General features: G+C 33.7%; 1 protein-coding gene and 1 long non-coding RNA gene across 9 annotated transcripts in view; one reads left to right on the forward strand and one right to left on the reverse strand.

Moving 5' to 3' along the window:
• Window positions 1–27880, forward strand: part of LOC125059817 (ras-related protein Rab-32) — a 46316-nt gene that overhangs the window by 2912 nt on the left and 15524 nt on the right. Inside the window, exon 1 of one of the 8 annotated variants that reach the window (XM_047664447.1) lies at window positions 11184–11396. The exons of 1 other annotated variant lie outside the window; for it this stretch is intronic. In XM_047664447.1, the coding sequence (XP_047520403.1) occupies window positions 11361–11396 (36 nt within the window). In that variant the 5' untranslated portion in view covers window positions 11184–11360. Of the gene's footprint in view, window positions 1–11183; window positions 11397–13357; window positions 13472–21985; window positions 23117–23138; window positions 23319–25546; window positions 25661–27461; window positions 27631–27880 lie in introns of those variants that run through there. 6 more of the 8 variants (XM_047664446.1, XM_047664443.1, XM_047664444.1 and 3 more) reach the window with 6 other exon arrangements.
• On the reverse strand, window positions 19214–19741 carry LOC125059824. Its single transcript, XR_007118726.1, has 2 exons — window positions 19359–19741; window positions 19214–19286 (listed from the first exon to the last, which is right to left on the reverse strand). It is a non-coding gene; the product is annotated as an uncharacterized LOC125059824 (long non-coding RNA).

Genomic DNA, 27880 nt, shown 5'->3' on the forward strand with positions numbered 1-27880 from the left:
TCGTATCTTTCTAATTCGCTTATTTTTATATAAAGCGTTTTAAAATTACTTATAAAAAGATTATATAAACTTAAAACATATGTAGAGTATACTGCATTATTTTCTTTAGTACTTATGTCTATTAACATTATTTTTTTACACGTTTTAGTCTTTCGTCCATAATTTTTGAGTTATTGTGTAATATTTCTGATGAATTAATGAGTCCATCTAACATTTTGGAAACAACTGTTAAACGCTTGTTTGTGGAAATTTTGTTGATTACCTAATTGATTTATTAACTGTTCATATCGTTGAGCATCTTTCTGATCTAAGTTTCCAGTTATCATTTTAATAATAGAGCCTAGAGGGTTCAATATTCCTCTTCGTACTCGGTGTGAAGGGATTATTTGCCTAATCTTTTCAGTAGTTATTCTTTCTAAATACTCTACTTGTTCCCTTATTCCTAAAAAATCTTTAAACTAAGGCTTATCATCACTTACTATCTTACTAAAATTACTATATTTCCTATTGTTTTATTCTAATTCCATCAGTAGGCCATTTAAATCTAATACCTTAAAAATAAGCCAGTTATCTTGTTGGATGAAGGCTGTTCCCTGTCTTACGAATCCCTGAATTGTTTTCAACCTTTTGAAGTTGAAGGCCCAAGCTGGGGCTCGTGAGTGTCATCATGATCACTAAGCACCACCTTTGAAGGTCGTTTTATGTTTTTAATTGGTACCTTTTTGTGTTTACCTCTAATTGTAATAGGGATGGTGTTTCTTTCAGGTTTTCCTGTAACTATGGCCTTTTCAAAACAAGGTTTGTCCTTACTTCTGCGAGTGTTTATTAATTTTGTGAAAATGGTTTTCCCTTCTGGTAACGGGACGTCGGATTCGCCACCGCGTTTTTCTCTAGAGTTTTCCTTAAACGTTAACATTTTATCAGATATGTATTTATATAAAACTTTTATTCTTTTGGCGTGGTCTTTAATTAATTTTTGCAAGTATTGTTTCTCGAAGTCTATATTGAATGGGTTTTCAGAATCTACATGGCCAAACACTACTTCAAACGGTGTTAAAGTTGTTACACTATGAATCGCATTATTATATGCCATGATAGAGTAGGTCATAATAGATGCGGCGTCGGTACATTGTTGTTCGTATTTTGCCAGTCTGTAAATTTCGATTAAGGTGGAATGAAAACGTTCAACTATTCCCATTGAATTAGGGTTCCTAGGCGTGCCGATATGTATTTGGATTTTATAGAGTGACATCATTTCTTTCAATAGATCGTTGTTGAATTCAGTACCAGGGTCGCAGCTTATTTTCTTAGGTATACCGTAAAATGAAAAGTATTTTATTAGTGCGCGGATAACGTCAGGTGTGCCTTTACTAGGAATTTCAATCGCCTGTCCTAGTTTGCTAAAAGCGTCAACTAAGGTGAGGTATGTTTTTCCTTCGATACTAAATATATCTATAAATAATTCCTGGAATGGGGCATCTTGCGTTTGAGTTAACTGTAAATATGGTTTCAAAGGCTTTCGGTCATATTTCATTTGTTTACAGGCTTCACAAGAATTAATTACTGCTGATATAGTTTCTTTCATGTTATTCCAAAAGAAGTGTCGCCTGATGTGTGTAAAAGTTTCTTGAATACCTCTGTGACAGGTTTTTCCGAGATGAAATTTCAGAATAACGGCTTTCTGTTCATTTTCATCGTCAATAAAAACGATTCTTTCCGTACACTCATAAAATTGAATTGATCCACCTTTAAAAAGCCTAATTACCATGTTGCTGAATTGTTTGCGATGTTCCGTATTTTCGAAATATATAAAATATTTCTTTTTGGGTTTTATGTATTCTTTCAGGAATTGTTTGATTAAATTTTCATTATCTATGGGTAGAAAAACTTCTAAGATTCTTTGTTTTTCACGGGACACGTCACGAACTTGAATGCTGTTTTTATACCATTGGAAAACTAATATTTGGTTAGGCTTCGAATCAATTGCTTCGTTTAAAATAGGAATACCGTGTGACTCAAGGTCTTGTGCTGAATGTATAGTTTCAGATTTACTCGAAAGAGATGGAATCGGGTTTGTAACTTTTTCAAAAGATTCATTGGATTTTTGCGAATCTATGTCTGAAATAGTGATTGTATGTTCAGAGTCAGTAATTGAAATTGTTCTTGAGTCTTGTGAATCGCGACGCAATCGTTTTTGTATCTCCTTATTATCACAGTTTACTTTCATGGATTCTTTATCGGATAATGCGTTAATTTTAATACGAGATAAAGCATCAGCATTACAGTTTTGTTTCCCTTTTTTGTAGACTACTTCGAAGTCGTAGTCCAGGAGATTTAACCGCCAACGGGTGAGTTTACTACTGGGTTCCTTAAGAGAATGCAGCCACGCTAAAGAGCGGTGATCTGTGTAAATAATGAACTTCTTCCCATAAAGATAGGGGCGGAAATGTTTGATAGCCCACACAATGGCTAAAAGCTCACGTTCAATCGTGCTATATTTAGATTCAGTTTCAGTGAGGGTTCTGCTCGCGTAAGCAACGGGTAAGTCGTTGCCTACTATGCCTTGAGAAAGTACAGCACCTAAGGCTATTTGTGAAGCATCGGTCGTTAGGATAAAGGATTTTTCTGTATCTGGGTATTGTAGAAGAGGTGCATTTGTTAATAGTTCCTTACACTTTTGAAAGGCGTCAATATATTGTTGATCTATTACAATTTTATTACGTTTTTTAAGCAATTTGTCAGCGGCTTTGTGATTTTAGCGAAGTCTTTTATGAATCGGCGATAATAACCGATAAGGCCAAGAAAACTCTTGATTTCAGTTGTGGTTTTCGGTAAAGGATATTTCAGGACTGCTTGAATTTTATCATCATTTGGTTGCAAGCCATTTTCTGTAATCTTGTGGCCAAGGTAGAGAACTTCTTTACATAAAAACTCGGTTATGTCCAATTGTACTTTTAAGTTTGAGTCTCTAAGTCGCTGAAAAACTGTTCTTAATTTATGTATGTGTTCCTGTAAGCTGGCTGAAAATATGATGACGTCATCAAGATACACCATGCAATGAATGTTGTGGAGACCTCTGAGAACGTTGTTCATTGCGCGCTGAAAAGTTGCAGGCGCAGTTTTTAAACCAAACGGCATACGCGTAAATTCGTAATGGCCGTTCTGTGTACTGAACGCGGTTTTCTTTCTGTCTCTTTCTAAAACTTCTATTTGATGGTAACCTGAAGCTAAATCAATTGTACTGAAATATATAGCTTTTCCTAGTTTGTCTAATAAATCTGTTATGTTTGGCAGGGGGAATTTGTCATCGATAGTGATCTCGTTTAGGCGGCGATAGTCGATTACCATGCGATACTTTCTCTCACCAGAGGCATCTAACTTCTTGGGAACCAGGTGAACTGGTGCACTCCAGGGAGAGTGTGATTCCTGTATTATGTTATCCTGCAGTAATTTTTCTACTTGTCGATTAATTTCGTCGTTTAAAATCGGGGGTAATCTATAGGGTTTTACATATATCGGATCTTCATTTGTCGTACGTATCTCGTGTTTAACTTGGTTTGTAAATGACAACGGTAATTTTTCAGTATAAAATATGTCTCGAAACTCGTAACATAAATGTGATATGGCTTTTCGCTCTTCATCATTCATATGATCAAGGCGGACTTTATTAATATTTTCTTTTAGGATTTCGTCAACCTGAATGTCGTCTGTAACTGTGTTGGAGTAACACATGATATCGTTTTGTTGAAAGGGCTGGACATTAAATGGTTTTTGAAATGTAATTGTGACAGTTTGGTCAGTTAGATTTTGAATAACTGTGGAAGCTTGATGATCTATGACTTTCACAAGAGCTGAAAGCATGCGGATGCCGTCACCGAATTCTGTATATTCAATTAGGGCTTCACCGTTTTGTAAATTAGTTGGAATTTTAACACGGGTTTCTGAACGTGGTTCAAGTACGATTTGACGAGAGGGGCTATAAATAATAGGTATTACTGTGTTAGGTGTTATTAACAATTGATTTTTCATGTCTACACTTGCCTGTAATTCTGTCAGTAAGTCGGAACCAATTAAGCCGTCATAATTTTTATCTATAGAATATAAATAAAATTTATGTTTGAGCGGACTCTGAAACGTTTTCAGTAAGGGAATGTGTATGACTTCATTATGTTTACTTCGTGAGTGAGTGCTTATCACCTCGAACGGTTCTTCGTACTTAAAATCAGAAAAATAAAAGTATGCCATATCAGGGCTCATAAATGATCTAGTAGAGCCAGTATCTATCATAAATTTTGCGTCAATTTCGGGGATATAAATATGTGGTAATTTATTTACCATTTCCGTATTAATTTGAACTATGTCGGGTTTATGGACGAGGCTTCTGTCTGAAAATTTTCGGTTTCAGTTTCCTGTGAAGTATCAGGGATTTCCTCTGTGGGTACATATTCGACCTCGGGGTAATATTCAGGGTACACGGTATGGTCGTAGTTTTCAGGGTAGTATTCTGATTCGGGGAAGTTTACATAATCGTCCTGCAGTTGATTATAAAATAGTTGATTCATATTAGTGGGTCTTTGAGGAGGAGCTGTCCTCATGGAAACATCAGTTTTTAACGCACTATTTAGTCTATATGGTTGTTGTGTTGGTTGAATGCCAAATTTAAATTGATTTGGTGGATTTTGAAATCGCTGGAAGTTTTGGTTGGGGATTCCAAATTTGAATTGATTCTGTTGGAAATTAGGCCTATATCCAGTCGGTTGAAATTGTGGCCTATGCCAACCTGTGGGCTGAAAGTTGGGTTTATATCCTATAGGTTGAAAATTTGGCTTGTATCCTGAGGGTTGAAATGGTGGTCTATAACCAGTGGGCTGAAAGTTAGATTTTAATGCTGTATTTTGGGGAATGCCAAACTTAAAATTACTTTGTGGGGCTTGTTGCATCTGCGGTTTAAATTGGGATGGATTCACAAATGAATTATTTCGTAGATGTTGGTTATTTAATTGCTCTGGGGATGACATCAATATGGATGGTTTTTGTATATTAGACCTTAACATAGTGCTATGGGCTTGGTACTGGTATTTGAAGTTGACCTCTTCTAATACGATGGAGAGGGCAGCTTCAAGGCTATCACATCCTTTTAATCGTACGATTCTTATTAAGTCCTCGGGAAGATTGTATAAGAATACATTTTTCGCAAGGTTTGAGTAGATTGTGATTTTACTCGCTTTTAAATGTTGGTCTGTAAGTAAGTTTACTTTCGCAATTAACGAACTTTTAACATGTTGAATTCGATTACAGAAATCGATGTAGTCTTCATTGTTTTGTAATCTCATAGTTTCCAATTCAATAGCAATGCATTCCTCCGAGCGAGGATCGCCAAAATGTTGAATTAATAATGATTTTAATTCTAGCCATGTTTTAATGTCCCGTCTCTCACTAACTAACACTGCAGCCTTGCCTACTAACTTGCTAGTTAATAAATGATACAGGTATAATTCCTGCTCCGGGTTGTTAACGCTATTGTAAACGGTAATAACATATTCACATTTGTCGATAAAGGTGTTAAGTAATTTTCCGTCTCCATTAAAGAGCGGGATAACACATGAGAATTCACGTGGCAGTATCTTAATTTCCGTCATTTTTTTTTTTAAACAATTACACAATTACCCAATAATTCACAGAATTTGATGTGAATCTAAACTTATAATTAGGTACACTTACTTTAGGGGTTGCAGAATTTCATGCACTAACCTACTTACTTCTATGTTTCTTTAATTAACTTATTACAATTTACGTTTATATCAATTTAACTCTAACAAAGTCTTAAAACTATCGTTAAGATGAGAGATGTCGATCTCAAAATAACAAAAGAAAAGTGGAGAGGGCTGGATTTGAAAGGTGAAAAGGTGACTTACCAGTACATCGTTGCCTCAACACTCGCACAAAACACCCTTAACGCTTTTGGATTTGCGTTCTTGACAAATTTATTTGTTCTTTTGAATAGCCGTTTTTAGCAATCGCGACGTAGTTTCCCCTTTTTAGGTAAGCAGAATTTGATGCTCGAACCGATAATTGAGAAGTACGTGCAGCTAGAGCGACTATCCTGTCCTCAGCGCCAGTCAAGTAGTGGGTCCGCGAAAAAAGGGTTTTTAAAAAACTTAAAGTTAAAATGAATACAACCGGTCCGATTTGAGGTCCGTTTAATACTAAATATTACAAGTATTCTATTATATTTATATCCTATTCTTAAAGGCCTACGTGACCGTTGTGCTGACACATTGTTCTCACGCTCTACAAGGAAACGTTACTTAGTAAGAACTAAGAGTGGTTCGTAAATCATGTAAGAGTGGTTCGTAAATCATGTAACAGCACTTCGGCTATTGAAATATAAAGGATCTTTGTACTACTATGTTGCAATGGTTTTGTTTATATAAAATATACTTATGGTGGTGACACACGGGGTTATATAACTAGGTATGCACTGAACTGAATGTAGTCATTATTCTGGTACCGTTTTTCCACAACTATTTATGATACCCACAAGTAACAACAACGTATCCCAGAATGGTCCGCTCGCTAGAATGTGCAAGTATTATAATTCTGTGTGTTCTCATGTTGATATTTTTCACAATAAATAGTATACTTATACTTAGTATTTATGAATTTAAAAAGATTATTCGCGGTGAAGACTTGCAACCTGAATAACTTCTATTCTTTGTCATTCATTATATATGTATACTGTATGTAATAGTTAATATTTAGTAAACCAGCACTGAAGATGCGACTAAAATGCTGCGTAAAGGTGTAATTGGATTGAGGTTTACAATTAATTGTATTTGAGCAATCTGTTGTGTGTTTCTGTACCGAAAATTTAAAAATAAAATAACTGTAAAAATAGAATAAAAATAAAAATTATAATTAACGGATAAAAATAAGAAAACTTTCTTAAACGTTTTTTTACACGCTTTATATTAGCTTCACCTGTATCTATGTATGTTTGTAACCGACTCCTTCGGACTCGATTTTAACCCACTTTTAACGGACAGATTTAATTCAAACTTTGCGCACCTGTCAAAGATCGATGACAATGCAATAATCCGAAAAAAAAAATGAAAAAAAAAATTTTTTTTTAACTAAAACATAAAAAATAAATAATAGTTAAAAAAAAACTAAAAAACACGCTTTTAAAGCACATCAAACTAAAAAGTAAACTATTATTTATTTTCAAGTATAGGGTACTGTATCATGAAAAATTAGGACCTAGACTGACCTAGACATGTCCAATATAGACCTAATCCTGTCTCCGTATTAACTGAAGTTAATTGAAACGATTAGTACAATCAACTAACAATGCAGTCTCAAGTGCAGCGCTGAAGTCGATTTTAGGTACCTAGTTACTTCCTTATATGTTTTATCGTTATGTCACGTGACCAAACATTATTCATTAATACCATTTGTTGCCATGGTAACAAATACAGTAGATATATTTGATCTACGATTAAAAATAAGGCCGTAGAGGTTCGATTTAATTAACTTTCATAACGGCTTCGGCTTGTCGACCACGTTTGATAACTTAGACTATCAATTATAAATTTATGTTAATTTAATTATTATGTAAAGATATTCTTTATGAAATTCTTGATTAAATTTCTCTGTATGAGAGGGCTTATGTCCACATTTCAAGAATCAATCTATAGATATATCTTTTGTCGCACGAAAACTGAAATGCTATATTGGTACGCGGATAAGAAAGCGATCTAGATATATAATATACTTATATGTACATAGTTTAAATAATAAATTAATTAATGGCGCTACAACCTTTTAATGTCTCGGCCTCAGATTTCTATATCTGTTTCATGATCATTTGGTAATCTAATAGGCAATTAGGTGATCAGCCTTCTGTGCCTGACGCACGCTGTTGACTTTTTGGGTCTAAGGCAAGCCGGTTTCCTCACGACGTTTTCCTTCCTTAAATGTTAATTGCGCACAAAGAAAGAAAGTCCATTGGTGCACAGCCGGGGATCGACCCTACGACCTCAGGGATGAGAGTCGCACGCTGAAGCCACTAGTCCAACACTGCTTATTATGTACATAGTTTAGATGTTAATAACTTCGGTTGAATTGAAAATGTTATGTAAAAGCAAAATTATAAACAATCTAACACATTACAGGTGTAATAATCATATATTGTTTATTCTAGATGGCCATGACACGCTACTAAGTTGTCAGTTATCAACAGAAAATGTGGAAAATCACTGCGAAGGCGAGGCTTTCAAGTTAAATTGATTGGCTTCTCACTTTAAATATTCTGTACATTTTTAAAATTTAACTCAAGATTTAAGCGTGGGAAACCTTTGGTGATTTAAATGTGTAATTAGTCGTTATAGTTGCTTTTAAATGGGCTATTTAACTCTGAAGCTGTATTAAACCGAGGATATTTGTATATCATACATTTATATATTTTATACAGACACAAAATATAGTATGTCAATTTCAAAACCGAAGTCAGTTAATTGGAATAATTATTATATTTTTCGACAAACAAACTTCTTAAACATTTCTTACAGGGACGTATAGTCACATAAATAAAAATATATAAACTAATGTTTAGCTGTCCCTTGTAGAAGATGTGGTCAACTATCTCTCTATCTCTCACCATTACGAAATAGGGACGATGGCGCCGGTTTGCGCACAATGTCACAATGTTGCTCTTACACTAAAAAAAAAATAAAAGAAGAAAGAACAGAAGAAGTAAAAACCTCAAATCGCGCTAAGGAAATACATAGAATAATAATTATAACAGTGTAGAATGTTAAGATACCTTATAGTACGAATATCACGTCTAACATTACAATTCTAGTATATAAGCTCTGTGGAAGGAAATCGCATCAGGCCATAGATCAAGCATTCCATACATATACATATAGTGCCTGCATGTTGCACGATGTACTCAAAAATTGTTACGCCATGGCTATCGAACTTTTATCACTGCCTTTCAATAAATTTAAGAAATGTATTAAAGAAAAGCTGTGTAAAAAGGCTTACTATAAAGTCAACGATTATCTAGTTGATAAAAGGGCCTGGGACTAGTGCTAGACAGGCTACTTCTAATTAATTTGCGATATTTGTTTTAAATAAGTGTTGTTTGATGATTTGCTGTTTTAAAAGAGTACCGAGAGTTTTTTACGCCGGCTTTTTCTCTCGGCCTACACCCTCTGTCTTCTTTGCCGATGAGTAGGGATGCCTTCAAATTTAATGACGTGGAATAAGTGATACATGTATCTTATGTTCCATAATAAACATATTTTATTTTTATTTTTTATTTTTGAACTATTTAATCACCAGATCATAGAAGTTATAGGTAGATCGCTGCCGTGTAATGCTTTCATGGGGTGATACAATTTTTAAAGGCGAGGTGCCTTTATAGCGTGGGAGAGTATTTAGACCATTAGTTTTGACTACAATTATAAATAACTTTTCTCATTATTATGATAATTAATTTATATGTCTGATTGTGCGGATCTTTATAATGAATTAAGCTGAATGTGCCACTTTCTCTGCAAATATAGATCATATTTAGTGTTTACAGTCTCATTATAGAAAATGGACCAAATATAGCAAATGTTTCTATGGTAACGACATTGCACTTTGAATATCAACTAAAATAATTTAACGACTCAAATTAAGATTACATCCTACATTTTCTGATTGAAACGATAATACGACAGGTGAGTAGTTCACCCACATAAACTATAATTATAGTAATACGTTCATTATCTACTAACGACGTATGTAAATAAACCTTCGTTATTAAGGCATTCTGAATAATTTAATCTATCTACTATTTACTTTTGAATATATAAAAAGTACTCAAGAGTATTATAAACAGAAGTTTAAAATCGTCCTTTTTTTGCCTCTCTTTCTCTTTGCCCGTTTTGTGCCTCTCATAAAAGAGGCACAAAACGAATGAGTAAGTAGAAGTATTTTCATTTATATAGATAGTATTTTAATATGCAGATTGAACTCTGGACACCCGTATAACGAAATCCAGTAAATTTTTGAGAGAAATCTCACTTAGTGCTAAGTCTCAACCCCTAATCTTAACCTAAGATTTTTCATTCCATTAGGAAATGAGATGAAAAAGGAATCATGGAGGACGTAACTTTGTCTGATCTGATATCTCCTTCTTTATCTCATCTAGATAACGTTTGTAATGAGATAAAAATACTGCCTTAAAAGTAATGTAAGGTATTCTTATAAGCTTATAAAAAACTTACCTGTTTTTGTTTAAACAGTTATAAAATAATTGGATACCCAATTATGATAACGAGCATCGACCCAAACATTCCCGAATAACCGGTTGTCCTGACACAATTCGGAGATTTAAGGGTCAAAAAGTACCGTCTAAGATATTTCCTTCGCGTTTAAATAATTCATCATGTTGTATAAAAGAAAAATATTTTCTTCTAAAATCCACTTTTTTTACTGTTATTGCTACAAATTCAAATATAACGTAAATACTATAGGAAGGGTCTTTGATTGTGTTATTTGGTGAATACGTCAACAGTAATTATTTATTTTTTTACACATATTACCCACACATTGTCTATGCTTGAAAACGAAATGCATTTTCGAGGATTGTTCCAAAACATTAATACGTTTATGTACTATTATTTTTGAGTGCTTTGCTTACTTTTGCTGACAAGAGGAAGGGGGGGGGGGGATAAATTGCAATAAATCTGCTTACGTAATACTTGAACGGCCCCAGATTGAGATATACTTATGGAGATAATCAGAGACGAGACAGCCCGTATGTCAGTTTTAATTCATAGCATAAGCCTTAGCTAAAACTATGTTTCTCTAAAATCATAAAGTTATTTATTTTAAGACAATATAATCAACATAAAAACCATTTAATAATAATTATATTAAGAACCTAGAATAGTTGTGCGTTCTTAATACCTATTGTTAATTAAAAAATCTTCAAATTTGGGGGTCAGATTTTTTTAAATTTAAATAAAATGTTGGACAGTACCTCCTAGTTAGTCTATTCAGATCGACATTACGCAAGCGATATGTCAGAATTGTAAATCTTTTAGTACATTTCGTGTTCGATAGATAAGGAACATTGAATAGAGCGTTAACCCTAAAAGAATTGTTAGTTAATTTTCGCATTTAAGTTGAAACGAACGTGCTGTTAAAAGATTAATTACACATAAGATTTATTCTTGGCATTATTATCTGGGTTCAAATTATGTTCTTCGCTACTCGTTGATAAGCGTTGCCAGTTTGGTTCTTGGTTGGATGTGAATAACAATTTGGTTGTGTAATTATAGTGAAAAGTGTTTAAAATAAGCATGCCGAGTTCTAGAAATGGGAAGAGATCATTACAGGTACGTCCTAATGTTTATATTTACGGATACCATAGATATTTACCTGTCGCTGCTTTTATGCCTAGTTCAGTTCAGGGTTCTAATAATTTCTTCCTTACCAAGGCTCTGTCATAACCACTTGTCGTCCAGGGCTCGACGTAATCCACGAGCTTGTGCAGCATCCGGTCCAAATTGAGGCTGTACTTGTAACCCATGGTTTTTGGTATTCTCATCTTTTAATTGTATTTTTTTGTATACCGTATGCATTTATTACCAAGTTATTGTTTTCAGTGACATACATTTAAGCTAGACTATTTGTGAATTATGATTGTAACTGGGGGCATTTTTATTGATATTTTTGTTCACGAGTTTCTGAAGCTCCATAGCAGCTCCTATGGATTTTCTTATTTTAAAATAAAAATACAAATCTTACCTCTTTATAAATATTAGTACATATGAATTTTGAATATATATATATATTAGTTCATAGGAATTACTGTAGCTAATAACTTATAATACTGTTTGTTTAATCGTTTTTTAGCTTATTTCTATAATTTCTTTAACTTTTTAAGTAACTACTTAAAGTAGTACTTTTTGGCTTTTATTAGTAGACATTAAGAGCTTTATATAAGTCTTAAAGTTGCTAAAAGTGTATTTCAATTTTCAACTGAAATTGCTATGAAAAATACCAATTTATACAAACATATAACGTTTATATCAAAGGCAATTTTTTAAATCATGTTATTAAGCTTCAGTTTACTTGGCCTTGGTTATATTAAGTAATGGTTTAAATGACTTATCCAGTCTAGGCTTCATCGGCTCTGCGCACTGTCCCATGTTAAGAAAGATGATCTGTGAAATGGAGGTCTACGTGATCCACTTAAATAACAAATCGGAATATCACAAGCGTAACCATTTCGCGTTTCTCACTTGATAAGCTATTAGGGTATTCAGAATTGCACTTAGTTTGACTATGTCGAAAATATATTAAGTTTTGATAATAGTTCTAAATACGTAAATATTATATCCAAAAATATTTTATACATATTTCTCAGTAGATGAACCGATTTTGATGAAACTGGGAATGTTGCAAATTTAAACACCTTGTCTTGAAATGCTAAGATGGGCACACTTACGAAAGTTTGCACACAGCAGCTTATCTAACAATATCACAAACAAACAGGTCCAAATGATAATCTTCATATTTGTAGTCGGTTAAAAATGACAAAAAATTGCACATTTATAGAGAATAATTTTGCCTCACGTTTTCCAATACGAACTTTATCAGTTAGAAGACCGGGTAATATATAAAAAACATGCCCTTTTGACCTTAATATTCATTTATGGTATATACGAGTGAACGAGTAAGTAATATAATAAGTTTACTGCTGAAAATTAAGAAAAGATTTCATATTTTACACAAGAAATTTTTAAATTTGACGTTAATACATATGTATATATGTAAAACAATCGATAACTTTATCCACAACTAACTTTTAAATTTTAACTAGTGTTATTAATTCTTCAATAATACTCATTTGTATGGGTGTATTGTGAAGTTGTTTTGAATTCCAAACTCCTTAATAAAAACCAGATCAGTCTAAGTCTAGTTTTTTAGCTTGTATAAAGAACATATACTTGTATGTATAGTGTCCAACGCTGGTTCATATCTTATGCCCTTTTTATTTGGCTATTTCATCAGGTTTTAGTATCGGGCTCAAGATACTTTAGCTATGATATTATGAGAGATAGATTTGCTACGTGTTTTAAAAGTATGTACGTCGAAACATTCGAAGACGCATGCGTTGACAATGATAATATTGAAACGCCAAAAAGCAATAAATATGATAAAATGAAAGGGACGAAACATCTTTTTGGATATGAGTAAAAGGGATAGGTAATTTCTTATCAGTCCAGTCATTGATAAGGGATACCTACTGTAGACCTGATAATATAAACGTATTTTATGAGTCCAGTGGTCATTGTGAAATATGGTTAAAAAATATATTCAAAGGTGAAAATCGTGATTATTGTAATTGGATGAAACTATGTTGGCTGAAGATGCCCTTGAAGCACAGGTCAATGGCCGTTTGACAGTGAGTTAATTAACGCTATTTGGGGTTGATTGCGCCTTATGTAATTTTTAATGTAAATATTATTATTATCTGTTTAATGATGTAGGGTTTATTTAAAGTTCTTCTGTCTCTTTTTATCACAGCGAGAGAGAAACAGATGAAAGTAGTTTAATTTGTGAACGAACGAATGGGTTAGTAATGAAAATCTACTGTCCCTCTGTTCGTGTATTTTGTTTGTCGTATGGTCGTAAATAGATCTCGACTGAGTTTGATTTTATCGGGTCGTTTAGCGCTTTTTTCGTTTCAAATATTTAAAGTGTATCCAGACGTCTTTTTAACAGTTTTTTATATACCTGGAATGTCATGCGTGTGCAATGTGCATAGATGGTTCTAAATTTAAAATAGAATTATTTTGTAATACAAGCACGCTTAATGTTCTGTGGGGTAAGATTCCAGACCTAACGCTTAATTAGATTTTAAATAAAATAAACGTATTAAGACTTATCCATTAATTACCTATACTAATGTCGTCTTTCTCTGTCAAAGCGTGGTAATGCAATGATAAAACGAGACAGACTTCTGTTAGTCCACACATTGTTTATTTACCGAGAGAACGTGACTACAATCGCGTATAGAAACCGAAATTAGATATACGATATGTATATAGATTATTTATTATACGATAACTTTATTTACGCTAAGATAAGACCCAATTGAGCAGCAATAACTTAACTTTTATGGATTTAATGTGACTCGGTACGAGGTAAACAATAACATATAAAATTTCCATCTTTATTTGAAAGCGCGGAATAATACGGGATACATATGCTAATTATGAAGTATGTACAATCGAACTTTGTACTTTCTGTACGATTGATGGCATCTTTATGGCACCAGCTGCATACCAATTGATTACAGAGACAATACTCAGGATGGTTTTGGTTTCTGGAAATATCTTTCTCTTTTTAACCGGATTAAAGTTATGTATTATTATAAATTTACAATTATTTTACATAATTTTAAATATATGTGGACATCATATGTTTCACAGAAACTTTTATTAAACAAGGAAGTGAATCCAACCTTAAAATAAATAATTATAAATTAGTCTCTTCATATTCTCGGCCTAATCAACGCCGAGGAGGTTCGTGCATCTTAATAAAAAACAATTTGAAATACAAGGAAATTTGTTACCCTAGACCCCCAATTCCTCTCCAATTCGAATATTGTGGCGTTGAAATAAGTAAATACAACTTAATAATAATATGTATTTACCGGACTCCTACTTTAGATGTAACAACTTTTTTACATAATTTAGAACAACTTTTAAGTAACCTATGCAGGAAACGCAACAAAAAACTAATATTATGTGGAGACTGGAACATAGACATTTTAAAAAAATAATAAATGTTCCCACGAACTTATCTCTATTCTTCTAAATAATAATTTACAAAATCATGTAAAGCATCCAACACGGAAAAACTCCTGCTTAGACTTAATAGCAAGTAACATAAATGACACACACTCGGACCTCCACTACTTGGCACTTTCAGACCATGAGACCGCACAATCGCTGACTTTGACACTCGAAGAAAACGAAAATTTTAAAGATATTCCAAAATACTGGTTTATATACAGACGAGAACTCAATAGGGAAAACACTAATACATTTATTAGGTGTCTATCAAGCCTCACCTTCTCGGACGTATACAGCTCCACCACAACAAATGAAGCATTCGACAACTTCCATGACACTATAACTTTGTTTTACAATTTATGTTTTCCGATCCTAAAAATTAAAAATACATTCAAACCTATCAAAAATAGATTCTTTACTAAAGCCCTAAAAAAATGTTGTATAAAAAAAAGAACGTTATACCTAAAATATCATTTAAATAAGCACAATAAAAAACAAAATAAATCTGCATATAATAAATACTCATCTATTTTAAAAAAATGTATACATAAGTCCCATCAGCTTACTAATGCAGAATACATAAATTACGCAAAAAACAAAACTAAAGCAGCTTGGAATGTAATTAAAACAAATACACGAGACATGAGATTTTATTCAGGAATAGAAGCAATTGATATTGATATAATAGCAATTGATATAGATAGCAAAACATATGAATCACCACATGAAATATGCAATTTATTTAGTGACTATTTTACCTCACTGCCTACAAAAAATAAAACAAATAATTTGCCAGAAGCCAAAATCCCTCTAAATCATAAAAGTATTTTTCTTTCCCCCATAAATAACACGGATATATTAAAAATTATTACATCGCTAAAAAATACAAAATCTACAGGATACGATAATTTAGATACCAAAACAATTAAATCATGCGCTTTATACCTACTTGATCCACTGACATACATAATTAATCTATCGATGGTAGAAGGAATCTTTCCTGAAAAACTAAAAACATCAATTATCAAACCATTACATAAAAAAGGAGCAAAAACACAAATGACTAATTATAGACCAATAACTTTAATTCCCATATTATCTAAAATTTTCGAAAAAGTAATGTATAATAAAATAGAGAATTTATCATACGATATTTTAAAAAAAGAACAATTTGGTTTCAGAAAAAATTGTTCTACCACCCTTGCGTGCTTTTCCCTAGTCAAACAAATGACTGAATGCTTAAATGATAAAATGCTTATAGGTTGTATCTTTCTAGATATGACAAAGGCTTTTGACTTTGTATGTCATGAAAGACTTTTAAAAAAAATAGATTGCTACGGAATAAGCGGTAATGCTTATAACTGGGTGAAAAGTTACCTTGAAAATAGAATGCAATATGTGGAGATAACAAAGATTTGTAAATTAGAGCAAAAAACCTATAGATCCAATTTTAAGAAAAATGAGTACGGAACACCTCAAGGCAGTATTTTGGCCCCGCTACTTTTTCTAACATACATAAATGACCTTCCAGATGCTATACACCAGAACTGTATACTATTTGCTGATGACACTACACTTATAATAAAAAGTAAAAACGAACAAGACTTAAAAAACAACTTAATTAAATCTCTAGACGACGCCATTAACTGGATGAATTCCAATAATCTACAAATAAACATGACCAAAACTAACATAATCCATTTTCAGACATATAACTCTAAAACACAATTAGACTTACAATATAAAAGCAATAAACTAGACATAATGAACGAGTGTGTATTTTTAGGTATAACGATAGATAAATTTTGTAGTTGGAAGGCACATATTGAAAAATTACAGAACAAAATAGACAGTTTTGTTTTTGTGTTAAAACGACTAAGGGAAACTGTTAACCATGCTACGGTATTAGCTGCTTATCATGCATATGTTTCATCTATACTTAGATATAGAAGTCGAAGTAAATAGGGTATTTAAGGCTCAAAAGAAATGTATTAGACCAATTTGTGGAGCAAACTGTCTTGATAGTTGCGTACCTTTATTTAAGAAGCTCAAAATTTTATCTCTTCCATGTATTTATATTTTAGAGATATCCTTATTCGTGCACAGAAACATACATATTTTTAAGTCGAATGTAGAAGTTGAAGTAGACATGGGATGAAATTGGCCGTGCCAAAAATCAATCTGGAACTGTTTCGGAAAAACAGCTTTTGTATGGCAATTAAAGTCTACAATAAATTACCAAAAGAATTAAAAGATCTTCCGTCTAGATTCTTTAAAAAGCGACTTAGTGAATTACTTTTAGAAAAAATGTATTATTCAATAAATGATTTTTTACATGAAACACCGTAATTGAAATAAAGCTAATGATGTAATGTATTTAATATAATAGACTAGATAATATAAGAATTGACTTTGAATAATAATGTGAAATACTTTAAGACAAATTTGCGCGCCATCGTGTGTGGCAGAATTTGCGAACGATTTATGATTGTATCACCTAAACATTTTGTACCATATTCTTGCAAAAAATAAATTATTATTATTATTATAACCGATGTTTCGCGTGCTTTACAGCGTGCGACGTGCGTGGTCACGGTGACTGAAGACAAAAGGTGTTGAATGTCAAAAAAGTATCACAGCTGTAGAAAAAGTTGCATTATCTGTATTTATTTCCCCGGAGTTGGTATCGACTAAAAGATGGAGGGTTTTGGCAGTAATGGCTCACGGTGTCCTCTATTTTCGCGGATTGTGTATTTTGAGATTTTAATTTGGATATTATTGGACCCCAGGTGTTTGTAAATTTTAAGCCGTTTTCTCTACTGAAGAATCTTTGGAGAATCTTGGGAAGAATCTTTTTCGTTCGCAAGTACTTTTAACACGGTTAAAAAGTGTTTTCTTCAAATGTGTAAAGGTTATGTTAATAAAAGACAAAACAAGATCTTTCTCTCTTAACAAGGCTGGGCCGATTGTGTCTATGCTATAAAAACCTAACCACAAAGATTAATTAGTTGACCGGCTTCATATGCCCTTTAGATATTTTTCAGTCTTTTTAAAGAAAGAAGTAACATAGAGAGAGTTTTTCGTTTGCAGAAATTAATAGTCATATGAAAATTGAATTGAGTACTGCTGTACTGTGAATGGACAGTTTTATATGTTATAGCATAAACACTCATTATTGTTGTTATTTAGTTCAATTAATATGTAAACAAAGGCGTTTTATGCAGTTAATCCAAGAAACAATGACTTCGGTAGTCAAGGAACGAACAACCCTGAATTTATTGATGATCAATTTGTGTTAAATAAACAATAATTATAACTATCATTGTTATTCAAGGTCTTTTTGAAACTTATAATTTTTTATAATTATACATTAACGGTCTTACTAATAAAGATTTATGCACATCGTATAAGCCTGTTATAAGAAAAATGTTACTAATAATGTCTGAATTGACAAGGTTGATGTATACTGCTGTTATAACAAGTGTCTGGTTTGTATGAAGACTTGTACAATGCTTATACAACGCAGAGGCCTAGTTTAACGGGTGTATAAGACAAAAATTGCGTAATTTCATCTGATTTCGCGTTTGACAGCATTTTTTTGACTGTTTAGTTCAAGGAAAGATTTAAGTTAGTAGATATTTGTGTTTGTTGAAAATAGATTTTATAGATCAAATAGAAGATTTAGATAATATTGATATGCAGCTAATACATACGATTGAAGATTTGCCGCCTCCAAGGAAAGTCAAAGAACATACCAAACTCGGTGCAATCCGTTATTACTTTCGCATGGCGATTTCAAAACAAAATACCGCTTTTCAAAGAAGTATGTTATGAAGATCTGTGACAGAGTGCGAGCTGATGTCGAAAAGAGTACTAGAGGTGGAGGGTTTTCGATTTAGGTGTCTTCTTCATGGCTTCTCAGTGTCATTAGAAAATGCCAAATTATATATAGTAGCACTGGCAATCCTCCACAATATTGCTATTGATATCAAAGAAGACCTGGATGTTACGTTTGATGACACTGAGAATGCTCCAGAAGAACCAAGGCCAACCTAGACGCCCTCAAGCAATCTGGCTAGACAAGCTGCTAGAGCTGCTTTTATTGAAACATATTTTTAAGGCTGTTTTATTTACATAGGTGTGGATAGTTAAGGACTTGAAATAAATAAAAAGTTATATTTCATTTAAAACGGGGTTTTTATTTTTTTTATAAGTATATAATTATTTATTTAATTGCTGCTGTAACAATTTGAGCCTTAGAAGATGCTTCTGTCTAGCCCTTTCGTGAGCTTCGGCGAGTCGCTTCTGTTTGAGCTCATGTGTTTCAGCCATCTGCCTTTGTTTTGTTTCGTGCTCTTCCTGGAAACACTGGAACACTACCGTGTTGCGGAGTTTGGCACTTTCCACTATTTGAGATGCCTAAAAAATTTAAGTATGATCGTTGAGGGTTTTTGAATGAAATAGTCCTTTCTCTATCACATTGATACTAACTCTTCTAACTTTTGTACTGCAGAACGCGGCTTTTTATGTAAAATTCTAGTCCTCTTTGTCTGAGGTTTTGGAGTTTCTATTAGCTGCAAATAATAAAATGTTATTAATATATTGAGTAAATGTGTATATAATTGCTTTGGTTGATAAAATAAATACAACTTACATTAGAATTATGAGTTGTATCAAAATTATTAAATCAAACGTCAATCAAACACGGCGGGTTGCCAGGGTAACAATAAATAAGGGTCGTTTTGTTATTCAACCAATACACATCGATTATTGGTCAAAGAGGTGTTTATGCCCTGTACAAGCTCTATTCACTGAATTACTATCACCTTGTCATAACGCATGTATAGTGATTTTTTATTAGTAAGACCGTAAATATCTAATAAATATATTTTTAACAAAAAATAGCAATAAAAAGTATTAAATTACAATATTTGTTTTGTATTGATTAGTCTTGTAAGATATTAATAATTAAATGTACTATACATAGTAAATTAGTATAACAGGGGTAGATTATCGATCCAATTAGACCATTTTTTGGAAGTCGGTGCCAAGTCACAATCCTTGTGCTTCTGAATGGTCATCAACCTAGGCTGTATTATATAAAGATTTTGACAATTATAATCGTTAATCGTTTTTGACAACGATATCCACTGGGGGACTTTCGACCGCGAATTTCAGAGCCTTCTGAGACATTATAGTTCAGAATCTTCTAGAAAATTGTATTCGTTACAGCAGTATAATATAGTTAAATTATAAAAAAACATAATGACGGATATAATTTTCAGTAATATTTTTATTCATTAATTTATTAAAGTTTACCACATCATACATAGTTATCTACGTTATATGTTACAAACTCTTTTATCTAAAATACTAGAAATTTTTGTTAAGCACAAAGAAAAAAATACTAACAACATCTCAACTAACAACCGTTAATTAAACGATGATTAAAACATTTTCAACGATAAACACCTCGCGTGTTTTAATTAATTAACTCAAGTGTTTTTATCTATCTCTTCATCCTATCACAATTATAATTATAATGTTAATTTAATCAACGATTTCAAACTCAATCAAAGTATGATGCACTGTTCCTGGTTTAACGGGACTGAATAGGCTTGCTTGATCTCATAAAGAATAATCAGTAACAAATCTTTAAAGTGACCATTTAAAAAAATATTCCGTCAGACGAACTCTAATAAACGCGAGGCCGACAAAGGTCTGGCAATATCCAAAATAGTCTTAAACGAACTTTAATGGACTGATATTGATATTTCCTGTAACTCGATCGCAATGGTACAACAAATTACGTGTGAACTATTTGTGCCTAAAATAGACTATATTTATGCTAATTTAAATTAATTCATGACGCAAAAGCCTCTTTTTTTGGAACATAATAACGTGCTTAATAACTTGTTTCTGAAAACAAGTAAACACTTTAAGTTACTAGCAGACCCCGGTCCTATTAAATATGGTATTAATTAAATGTGACGTAAATACTAAATGACATGTTCGCTAATGTTATCATTAAATATTCTAAATGAGTATTTCACAATATTATATTATAGATTGTAACATAGTTTTATGGGATTTTAATCTATAATTTAAGTACGTTCTAGGAACAAACTTTACGATATTTTAATATGTTTCTAATTGAAGTTTAAAATTCCTTAAACTGGTTTAAATGCCTGCACCTACTTGCATCCTTATTAACTGAATTATTGTGAATCTTATTACATAACAATACGGTGTAGTTTACAATGTACAAAAAGTAAAATGTGTGAATCTTGCTTTGATGGTTTTGGTCTAGTGTTATTAAAGATACTTTCAATATAATCAAGCAACACCTTGCTCAAGAAACCTCAAAGATTCTGTTTGCATTTAATTTATGTATAATTCTTTATAGCTTCACAAATACCAGAACGTCTACTTGTCTCATACTTGTCTATTGTATAGAAAGCGAACCGGGGTCGATATCAAATCTACATAGTTTGTATGGTTTCTTTACCCGGAGTCCATACAAATGCCACCACGTAACCGAGAATGGTTCATCAACTCATAATCATAGGTCAACAGGCAATAAGGAAGGCGGCTAATTAGTAATTAGTTGGTGGATTTTAGTGATAGTTATTCGGGCGCGAAGGGATTTCGTTGGCTTCGGATTATGTTTAGTGGAATACCTATTTGGGTATTTATAGCTGATTCTATTAGCTTTCAAAGCATTGTTAGGTTTTGCGCTCTAGATAGCTGTACTGTTCAAATTGCAAAACCCTAATGTGTGAAGTGTTTGAGCTCAGTTTAAAATTGTGCGATTAATAGAAAACTACACATGTAAAATAACAATAAGCCTTTAACTCTAAAGAGATTTAAAACATTTTCTAATACTCTCGACTTATCCCCGTACTTAATAATAACTAATCACTTATTTAATTATAAACGTAAACATACAATAATCTAATTGAAGGTCGGTGTAATTGCGATGTGGGCATTTGTGACAATTGAACTAAGGGCCTTGGGGTAAGTTTATGCGATGCCCGCGTTGATCGGGACAAGGGCGTAAGTACCGGCCAGCGCGGAGTACGGTCAGCTTGCGGAAGGTCCGGCAGTAGTTCCGCCGCGCTCAGGCAGGCGCCATGCGGGAAGACGAGCCTCTCCTCTGCCCCGCGCCAAGCACACCCCGCAAGCCGTCCCGCCTCAAACGCACGCTACGTACGCTCAGCTCGCCGTTCCGCAGCGGCTCGCCCTTCCACATCGGCTCGCTTAAGCGAACTGGTTCCGCTAAATCTTCAGTGTCCGACGGCGAGATCGCACGCGACGAACGCACTATGCGTAAGAAAAACAAGAAACCACGTTCCGACGTGCCCGCGTCTACCTCGCGCAGTAGTGACAGCTCGCCGGTTGTCAAAAAAAAGGAAAGTAAGAAATTAATCAACATAGACTCGATTCGCTCGGAGAGCACCGATCTATCCCGGTCGGAAACGGAGCCTGAACCACTAACCTCAAATGTCGCGCAAATTACAGCAAACTATGAACAACTACCTGGAACTCCAATGGAGCCAATACTGCCCAACGATGAGCAATCATTTGAAACGTTACTGGAGCAGATCACACAAAGTACTCCGATCATTCCGACGGAAAAGTCCTCGCATAACAATGATGAATCATTCGAAAATTTAATGAAAGAAATTACGCAAAGTAATGAGAAATTTCCTGAAAATCGATTTGAACCTGTAACGTCACATGTCGAGCCAGCATCTTCTACTGAAATGGAGCCAGCGTCGCCTAAACAGAAACGATCGTCCAACACAGAGTTGGAAGTGGAGTTGCCTGAAAGTGTCACGCCAGAGCAGATTTTCAGTCCAATCGTGGTGGAGCATCCGGTGGCTACCAGAGCGTTCACTAAAGCGGCGTGGCAGAAGCGTGCGCCATTGACTGAAATTCAGAAGCCTATCGAGGAGCCAAGTCCTGAGGGGACAATGAAGCGGCGAATCGCTTTTGTGTCACAATTCTCGATGTATCAGTCGGAGGACCATGACGATGATGACGACGACGAGGAAGAGGGGAAGACGGGCGAGGTGGGGTCGCTGGAGGAAGCGGTGGCGCTAGCTCGCTCGCGGCTCGCTGCCGGCGCGTCGCAGCCGCATTCGCACGACAACGTCGACGCCGAAGAGAAGGGATACGCGGAGGCGAACATGCCGGCCTACGGAGACCTCATCGAGCCGGAGAACAAGGCTGGGAGCGACGGACCGGTGAGTTGTTGCGCTCGATTCGCGCGTCAGTGGGTGATGGCGTATCGTACGATGCGCGCGCGCCATGACCTTCGAGGAGACAGCTGACGAGTGCTACCTAACAGTGTGCGAGTGCTGCGGTTTCAGCGCCGAGACGTCGCTATTGTACCCCGTACGTTTCATTTCACGGTAGTTTACAGCGGGGGACATCACAATGCCCTTCGTGAGTACGCAAGCCTCTATGCCCGTGTGCTAACAGCTTAAAAATAATATAATTTGTTTGAGTCTGTGCCATTCACTTATATTTTTATTTAATCAAGTGTCTCTTAACTGACTTACGTTCCATTAATAGTTTCTTTAGTGTTTTAATTCGCGCTAATACATAATTTATTTCGTAATCCTACAGCTAACATAAATTATATATAATAACAAACATTTACACTGAAAATATAGCCAGAGATGGAATACATAATTCATTTAACTACAAAAAGTAATATCGCATTCCAACGTTTAATTAAACATAATGATAACCAACAGGTGATAAATACTAAATTTTTATGCACATTTATTATATCTTATAAAACATCAAATTTAAGTAATTTTTCGTACTTTATTTAGTTGACTTTGCCCACCAATTAAGGCGCAACAGGTTTATAAAAATTGGCTGTCCTCTATTTGGAAACAAGTTGAATTTTTTCCTACCTGCGTTTTATTTACGTATCTTTAAACATAAAGATAAAATGTCTAAAGATAAAACGCTTATACATTAAATCTTATTTAATCTAATTAAAATAAAATAATATTCTGCATTTCCAACGAGAACGACGCACTTCTATAAATTAGCGCTCGCTATTTGCCGTGGATGGCTAATCACGATGAATCTAAATGAACAATTCATAAGCGTTTATTAACCTTACCTTTCCTTACCTCACCTTACCTTAATTTAAACAAGCAAGGCTTTTAAGTAGAACGACTTCGGGGTATGTGGCTATATAACAACCAAATATTTTCTTTATATTTTGTTTGATTGGCCATTTTCTAACATCAATCAAATCTAGCTTCAACAGCTGTCATGCTTGTGGCGTGTGTGTTTACTGTATAAAGTTTGACATTTTTGACAATACTTAAGGCAAGACTGTGACTTAAGATAATTGGAATTCCTGTCGTAGTTTCTAGAAAACGAGCGATGGCCACAAGAGTTAGAGTCGAGGCTTAGCATTTTATATCAAATCTAGTACGTTTTTTATTAACTCAAGTCATACTTAGCGCTAAGTGTCGACTCTGAATCTCATATAGATTTTTTAAATCACTTATAACAATTAACAATATCACGGAGCAGTGTTGGCCTAGTGGCTTCAGCGTGCGACTGTCGTACCTGAGGTCGTAGGTTCGATCCCCGGCTGTGCACCAATGGACTTTCTTTCTACCGGCATGTCTTAGACCCAAAGAGTCGACAGCGTTTGACAGGCACTGGAGGCTGATCACCTACTTGCCTATTAGATTTAAAAATGATCATGAAACAGATTCAGAAATCTGATTTATTATTTTTTATAACATCACTACTACGCTAACATTCCACGTATTAATACACTTTGTTGAAATGGGTTTACATTTTTTTTGGATGTTTTGTATATATTCATACACTTCATAAATGTTTCTTCGAGTGTCGAATTTTCGTTCTATTCAGTTTTTGTTTTTATTGAATATTACACTATCGCCCATTATGATATATAAATAAATCTACTATAATTGTTGCACTATCTGCGCTCGCGACAAACCATAGATAGGTATAAAATTCCACTTTATTAGGTGCATATGCTTCAGTTACAGTTATGAACGCAATAACGTTATATATACAGTATGTATGTTATAAGACGAACATCTATTAAATATTTAGTACATAAACAACCCAAAATAATATAAAGAATTCAAATCATAAAAAAATAATTTATGTAACGTTTGCAATTAAGATACTTAACAATCAGGTTGATTGCCCCAACCTTTTAATACGATTTACCCTCGTGTACCCTCTAGATACCCCAGGAATCCCATCATTTCATTTAACCCTCCATTCCGGAGAACGCGTTTTGGCCAAATTTCAAAATTTATTTTAAATATCTTTTCTATGTTATGTTTGCCTTTAAGTGCTTCTCATATAAAAATTGGCTTTTTATTTTTCTTATACAAATGTATTAGTGTACCGAGCGTGGGCAAGCTTTTATAAATAAATAATTCAATCATTATCGAACGTCTACATTACAGTATAAACGTATATTATGTAAAACCATTTAAAAACCTTCTATTTTTCTATATCAATGACAGGCCTTAAGCAGTCGTGCGTGCAGGTAACTCTATCCTGAAGCTCAAATTACACTCTAACCACATTGGTTTTGCAATTACATTAAGATTATTAGAAGCCTTCAAACATGATACCGCGTCTTTCCCTTCGTAGCTAAGCGCGTAGCGTGACGTAGGGTACAAATGAACGTTGACAATAATAATTTTTCAAGCGGCTTATACCATTTGAAACTCGGTGTTGTTCATTTGCAAGGATATTTGGAAAGGGTGAGTTTTGTGTGATATTGTGAATACTAAAATTTGGTTAATTTAAATGATTTAGTACTGTCAATTCTACTAGTCGATTGAACATCAGAATAATGAGTGATTATATCGTTATTAAATATGGTTTTTAAGTAATACGTTTTAGGGATTTCGATTTAGGATTTATATTGAGTTATATAGTTTACGATTCTTATGGTCCTTGACATAACTGGCAATTCTTTCCGCGTTATCAAACCGGTTATCAATAATCTTGTAATTTTTGTATTACCAATGTAATTGAATTAGTGAAATACATGAAAAATAATGTTAAGCTTGGAAACGTGTTTATCAACTTTTACAAATAATAAAATACACAGAAGAAATATTTGTAAATTGTAAGGAATAGCATTTATATTGATAGGTTATATTTATATCCAGAATTAAACTATAAATGTCCAGCAGTGTAAAGCGGGCCGCTAATAAGTAGTTATAATAGTAGTAGTACCAGTAGTAGTAGTAGTACCAGTAGTAGTAGTAGTTTAGAGCCTGAGAGTTATAATAAATGCAGTGTAAAAACAGCGAAGCTTAAGAGACGCAATCTGGCGTGAAACTGCTCATTATATGGAAATAAATATACATTATATTACGATTTTACATACAAGGAACTAATTAAAGTGGAGAAATTTCATACGTTTAAGGGACTTTGTCGTGAAATATTTTAATGGACTATAGTTGGAAATTAGGAAAAGACAGCGATTTAATTTTTAGCGTGTAGTTTCGCTTAAACGTATGCTGTCACCCGTGATTGTATACCCATTTTTTTCTAAATTCGCTTCATTCTGTCATATGTAATTAACGCTGTGATAAAAAGATACAGAACTAGAAGACTGATTTAGTTTTTATGATTAACTAGCGGACACAGATCATGAATAAAAAAAAAATGTAAATATAAATGATTCTCGAATCCACGTAACATACAAAAAATTTATTACGTAACATTCGTAACATACAATTAATTATCTATAATATATTTGACAGGAAAACATTATATTAGTATGTTTTTGTTTTTTTTATTTTACGTGTTTCTCATCGTTCAAACGTTCTCTGACTTCCACAAATATTTGAAGAACAAAATTAGTCAAATCCAGCCACTCTCGAATTTTAGCTAAACGACCAGCAATACATTTTTATATACCTACTAGTAGACCGGCCAACCGTTGCTGTGGCTAAGGTTTTAGTTATATTACATAGTAGTAACCTATTCAAGGGAAACAGTAGGAGGACACCAGTCATGGGGACCACCATGCTTTTTTGGTGGTAATGCCATTAAATTGTAGCTTATGTGAAACGTTGGTACTTTCAACACAGCGCCATCTGTTAATTGTAACTATCAAATAATAAACAAATATTTTTCAATAAAATAATATTGCGGGTATAAATTGAGATGTACACGGTGTGCAAATTTGATTGAAATCGGTTCGGTGGTTTAGGACTCCATAGCGGACAAACAACGTTACGCGTAGTTTATATATATTAAGATATAGAACATAGATAAATAAATATAAACGTTGTAAATTACGCAATTAAAACTGGCTTAGTACGTAATCCGCAAAAATATTCCCACAGTTATCATAATTTGATAATTAATTATTTTTATCGACTTGTATTAAACTAAGTTTACCAACATATGTTACCGGAAAGTAATTCTGAATAAACAAGATACCAGGTTACACTGAGTGCAGACAAATACTCGACGTTATCAGTGCCCGATAAGACGTTTCATTTCCAGACTTAAATAGGGAGTTATCGGCGAAAACCAATAGTTATTCACTGTACCTACTACGAAACTGTCAAGACCTGCGTGTTTTCATACAAAAATTATGACAAAATAGTGAAATGTGCTTGGCGTTTGAGAAATTTAAAATTCTGCTTTTTTGGTTGTATTTTTGTGTTTCTTGACGAAGGACGTGATGTCGCCTAAACAGCACAGATGCGTAAGTATCAAACTCTTACCGTGAATATTACAATGCATATCATTTGATGCTCCATGATATATTTATTACTGTACACACACAGTTATTCTTGGGGAGTGATTAACGTAAAATCTAATATAAAATTCTCGTGTCACAATGTTCCCATACCTCCGAAACGGCTCCACCGATTCTTATAAATTTTTTTATGCATATTCAGTAAGTCTGAGAATCGGCTACTATCTTTCAAACCCCTAAGCGATAAGGAGTGTCC

This window comes from Pieris napi, chromosome 20 (genome assembly GCF_905475465.1).
Source record: "Pieris napi chromosome 20, ilPieNapi1.2, whole genome shotgun sequence".
Taxonomy (NCBI): Eukaryota; Metazoa; Arthropoda; class Insecta; order Lepidoptera; family Pieridae; genus Pieris; species Pieris napi.